At 32.0% G+C, this 6,000-nt stretch overlaps 1 protein-coding gene across 1 annotated transcript in view; it reads right to left on the bottom strand.

Annotated features, from left to right (window-relative positions):
* Positions 1–449: 449 nt before the first annotated feature.
* LOC113512098 (allatostatin-A) overlaps positions 450–6,000 on the bottom strand; it is an 87,851-nt gene continuing 82,300 nt past the window's right edge. Inside the window, exons 3-4 of the mRNA XM_026895875.3 lie at positions 4,902–5,026; positions 450–2,240 (exon numbers count right to left, since the gene is read on the bottom strand). Coding sequence (XP_026751676.1) covers positions 1,930–2,240; positions 4,902–5,026 — 436 coding nt within the window. The 3' untranslated portion in view covers positions 450–1,929. The remainder of the gene's footprint in view (positions 2,241–4,901; positions 5,027–6,000) is intronic.

Below are 6,000 nucleotides of genomic sequence, written 5' to 3'. Positions count from 1 at the left end.
TAGTTTAAGAACTAGACGATTGATGTGATCGGGTGGTATTTATAATCTTTTTTTTTTACAACTTAGAATGGCAAACAAGCTGACGGCCCACCTGATGAAAATTATTATTATCGCCTATAGACATGAGCAGTACCATGGACATAACAGAGTAGCATACGTTACATAGATTTACGTCCTTTTAGCATAGGACGTTAATCGCCATTATCGTGGGATAAAAATAAAAATATTCTACGCAACCAATTGGGTGCAGTTACTACATATTACTCAAGACATGTTCTTTAAAACTAAAGAACATTTCTTGCTTGGTATAAATATACCAATATGACAGAACTTGTTAAAGGATTTTCAATAAGTAGAGTAGTACAAAAGGCGGTCTTATTGCTAAGCAATCTCTTCCGGACATCTTTTAATCGGGTTATTGGGGGAAAATAAAAACAAATGATAAAATTCAATGATGCAATTTCTCTATGACTTATATATTTTAATTTGACCTTACTGATTATATTCAAAACAACACATTTTTTAATTATTAAACAAATTTATATTTAATTGTTTTATATATTAATTAGACGAGAGTTGCGATTCGTTTAGAGTAATTCGAGATCGGCTTGACTAGAATGAGTTGCATACAAGTTTTGATTCTTTTGGGGCTCACAAATCGATATTAGCTTGTATTTTTACAAAATTTATATAATTAAGCTTAAACTATTTTGACTTTTATATAAATAAATAATAATGCATACAAATATTTCGGATAATTAATAAAAATATTGTTTTGTAAATATTATAATTAATAATTAAAAAATTAATTAACTGACGTCAGATATTCATTTAATAACAACGATATCTCAACGACATATAGTATTCTACCTTATGACAGATGTTTAGAGCATATTTTTAATTGAGAAATTGGATAATTGTAATAAATCACAGTAATTAAATAATCATATTATTCTAATAAACATATAGAAGTATGCACTGTTTATTTTTATAATAATTTCGTTTTTTTTCGTTTCGATTACAAAATCATTTGGTTTTGTTAACCATTTTGTAAGTAATATATAAACTTAAAAATCTAAGAAAAAATACGAATATAAATAGATAAAATGTATATGTAAGATATTAAGTAAATTTAAATATCTTATAATCTCTCGGTTCGTAATCGCAACCCCATAATTTTCAATACAATCTTTAAAGGTTAACTATCTATTATTCATTAACTTTTACATAAATAACTACAAACGTTTAACAACAATATTTTACAAAATTAATATAAACTACTGTTAAATACAAACTCTGAAGATCGGTTTGTTCAAAGCTTTTAAACTTCTCATGATAAAAAAGTATACAGTACTGTAACATTGATAAACTAAATAATTATGACATTATTTAAAAACGAATATTCCACAATTATTATATTAATTGAAATATTTCATAAAAATATTAAATCTGTTTTGATAATAATTAGCGCTTAAAAATACTTATTTTATGTAAAATAATTGAATGAATTTGTCCAGTCCAAGATTTTGTAAGTATAGTATTTATAATTAATTGTATGAAAAATTACGTGGAAATTAAAAAAATTAAAATAATTTATTTATATTTATTGGTAAGTTTTATAAGATATTTTTATTAAATCTTGTGAAAATTGGCTGGCATTTTCACAAAATATATAAAAATAACTATTTAACTTTAAAATTGACTATGATTTGACTTTATAAAGCTTCAATAAATTACTTTAGACTTAATTTTCTAGAATCTAGCGTTCTTGGAACTTTGCATACGGGAATAAAAACAGTAAGTTTCGCAAAATGTTTATTCCCCATCGGGTGGGTCGTAAGTTTACCAATTAAATTAGAATATTAAAAAAAAAAGATTATCCCACGTAAATTCTCACATAAAAATTGTTAAACTAAAATTGATATTTATTTAAACATCAAAATAATTAACACTGTCGTCGTTCGAAGTATCGTCGGCCGACCGCTTGCCGAGGCCGAAATTGAAGCGATGCAGGTCCCTTTCGCGTTTGCCGAGGCCGAAATTGAATTTGCTACTTAGCCGTTTGCCGAGGCCGAAATTGTAGCTCCTTGCTCGTTTGCCAAGGCCGAAACTGTACATGGGAAGACGTTTTCCGAGACCGAAGTCGTACATTCGGCCGCGTTTCTCCTCGGAAATGTCGTTCTCGGCGTTCCGTTTGCCAAGGCCGAAACTGTACGGCCGAGCGCGTTTCTCTTCGTACACTGGAAAAAAATATTGTATTAAAATGTGTCTAGAGATGCGTAGTAGAGAGATACTACAATTAGTAACTTTATTTTTACTTGATACCTTTATCCACAATTTAATTACATTAAGTTAGATTAGATTTAACACAAAATGGTTACAACTCAGTTGATTTTAATGCCCTCTAAAAAGCAAAAGCAGTAGCAAAATTCCTTAATAAAAATAATATAAAAAAAAAGAAATATGAATAGAAAAGAAATAAGAAAACTAATAAACTACATTTTGATTTATAAGAACATAGTAAAAGCTATTTATTCAAGTTTCCTTTATTCGTATTTTTTTTTACTATTCGCGGATTAAAAAATTGCCACAGAATTCCTACATTCGCGATTAAAAATTTATTTATTCGCGGATCTAATTGGAACATAATAACGAAAAGGATTCAGTATCTTTTATAAATGGCAAATAGACTAATAAAAAAGTAAATCTTTATACTTATATTTAGGCATAATTGTAATAAAGTAAGACTTTATTACAATTATGCCTAAAGTACGTTGTCAAATGCTACCGCTGTATAAGTGGTTCGGTTTTCTATATTCACGGTTTCTGTATTCACGGTATATTTACGGAGCATGTACTCCGTGAAGTGTCCGCGAGTTTTTACTGTAATTACTTTAATTACGATAATATTTTGTTTTAGGTTAATTTATAATCAACAAGCAAGCGAAGTCGCGGCCATTTTCTATTTTTAAATTAATTTCAAAATGGTTGGCCGGTAAGGTTAAATACTCGTAATACATTTTTAACACCTTCTGCTTGATTGTTTCAAGTAGACTTTTAATTTTAGACTCCTCGAGGGCAGGTTTCATTGGTAGTAATTTATGCATCGATAAAAAGTCTCTAAAAAAGATATTTGGCAAAGTGGCTTAATAATGAATTTCAATAAAGGTTTTTACATTTTTTTTTTTTTGTATAAAACTCTTTGGGAATATTGAATAGCTTTCCACAAATGTAGATTCGAGACACTTTATTAATTTTCCCTTTCAATGCGCTCTTATGCTATGGAAAAGTTGGAAATTTTACATTTATTTATATTTTATTCAGTTACCTCGATTTTATATTCTACTTAGTATGAAAAGGCACTTTTTCAATGAAAAAATAGTTGAATAAAAAAATAAAAAAAATAGTGTTTTTCTTTTTATCTCCTTACGCTCCTAATGCTGTATGTATGCGTATATTTATATTTATGAATAAATATTTTATTAATCCTATTAATAAAGTTGTGTGTGGGAGATGTTGAAAAAAAAATATGAGATATATAGATAAAAGTTAAAATATTAATTTTTTGAAATTTAGTCTGACTGTCTATAGTACGTACGTACAGAAAGTTTGTTTTGGCATCACGCAAAAACTACTGCGTGAAATTGTTTTTTTTTTTTTAATAGGTTACAATGAAATGGTTACTCCGCTTGCGCTACCGGTATACACTGGCGGGGCACCAGTGAGAGATGATATGTGAGGATGAAACAGGTCAGTTAGCCCATCGTGACGAATTCAACAAGAATTATTCACGATGGTTTCCAGGGCGAACCACGTGGAGGTATAATGCTAGCAATGTGGCTGTTAAACTCAATTACTAACAATCTCTTTCCCCCAGTGAAATTGTATTGTAAAATATCGACAGGGAGCTTATTCCATAACCTGAGCGTTAGTAGGAGGGAATATCTCTGAAACCGCACCGTACTCGACTATCTAGGCTCTAAGGTATGGGAGTGAACTCCTTGTCGATGGTGAGCTGTACGATGGTAGAAACTAGCCATAGGCATCATATTGAACAATTCCTCTGAGCACAGTCCGTTATACAAGCAGAGTGAGGCAAAATATCTCCTAAGACTTAAGGATTCGGTATCATTTATAAACTGTGCTTGCATAACTGTGTTTCAGCTTGAAGACTGGGCACGGCAGTTAAATTTCAAAGTACATAATAAATTTAAGTAGTTTTAGCGGGATACCGTAATAAACATACATACGGACAGCAAGATAGACAGACAAAACTTCTAAAAATTTATGTATTTTTTACCACAGGTAGTCTTTATACAAAATTCATATGTTTGAAATTTTTTTTTAATATGTATCCTTATATTTGGGAATACTAATTAATAAATAGGTAGAAAAAATACCTTCATCTTTTTCTTATTTGTACTAAATGGTTTTTTTTTATACAACTTAGAATGGCAAACAAGCTGACGGTCCACCTGATGGAAAGTGGTAACCTTCGTCTATAGACATGAGCAGTACCATGGGCATAACAGAGTATACTGTTTCGCCCATGATACCCCCCATGCGATGCCATTCCTGAGGACTCAGGTGTTATTCCACTGTACCCTGTACATTCAAGCCCTATATCTCACCCTTCAAACCGAAACACAGCCATGCAAACACAACTGCTTCACGGTTGAAACACGAATGGGACAGAGGTACCCAAGCAATGGACTTTTGTACAAAGTCTCCCTCTATTCGTGTCTATTGGTATTAATATTAATTTTTCTAAAATGTCTGTCATGTATAGACGTTGTCTAGTTGCAATTTTTATTATAATAGTAAGACATTTGCGCCCAGCAGTGGGATGTTAGTTTATTATTGGGTAAATTAATGATTAACGAACAGAGGGCAGTACTCACCTGGTGCATCATCATATTGATCCAAGAACGCGGCAAGATCAGTTTGGTCTACATCATTGTTGAATTCGGATATTTGGTCTTCGTCCACCGACCGCTTTCCCAGTCCAAAAGAGTAAGGTCTGGACCTGTTAAGAATAACAATAACTTAAAAAATTATAGAATACGTTTTAAAATAATCGTAGTTTTAAATATTTCATCATCTTCACATCATCTGTTGACTGTCCACTGCTGGACATAGGCCTTCTCCTATTGGAAGATTTTGCCAGTTGTCACGCATGGCAGGCGGGTCAGCAACCGCAGTTAGGCTTTGGTGATGTTTAAAGAGGGACGTTGCTGCCCATTCCTCGACCGTTAAGTCTCTCCAGTCGCCTTTTACGACACTCACGGTAAAAGAAGAGGTGGCTCATTCGATGCCAAGTCCACACGGCGAATAATGTTGTACTAATGTTAAATATACTCGTAAAGTTTGGTCTGGTCTTGCAATATACGAGTATAGTTCGTATTGATGCTGTTAAATAGTTTGTTGTAAATAGGATTGAGTATATAGCAATATTTATATTTCAGTTATATCTAGATATTGGCCCAATAACGAATGGGTTAAAAGTCTTTAATTCAAAAAATAATATTCGATAACAGATTTTAACATATTGGAATATATATATATATATTTTTAGTGCATGATAATGGAATGATAACCCCGCCTGCGCTAACGGTATACGCTGGCGAAGCATCAGTGATGGATGATAGGTGAGAATGAAAATGCAGGTCAGTTAGCCCATCGTGATAAATACGCTTGATATTCAACACGGTGGTTTCCAGGGGGACCACGGGGAGGTCGAACTGGCAGGGTATATTGCTAGCAATGGGACTACTAGTCCCCATTACTAACAATCCCAACCCCCCCGAAAATATATATTCTAACGATATGGGCGATATCGGATTGATATCCATATTTATATCCACATGTCTAGTTGTAAAGCTGTCTTGTGCATTTAATAAATAAATAAATAAAATTGATTTTAATGAAATTGTTCCATTACTGGAAAATAGAATAGTCCCTCACTGGAACTCCGCGAACAGTAATTGTGTAATCAGGATA

Source organism: Galleria mellonella, unplaced genomic scaffold (genome assembly GCF_026898425.1).
Source record: "Galleria mellonella isolate WM207_F2 unplaced genomic scaffold, CSIRO_AGI_GalMel_v1 utg184, whole genome shotgun sequence".
In the NCBI taxonomy this organism is placed as follows: Eukaryota; Metazoa; Arthropoda; class Insecta; order Lepidoptera; family Pyralidae; genus Galleria; species Galleria mellonella.
This window is presented reverse-complemented; position numbering and strand designations above follow the sequence as displayed.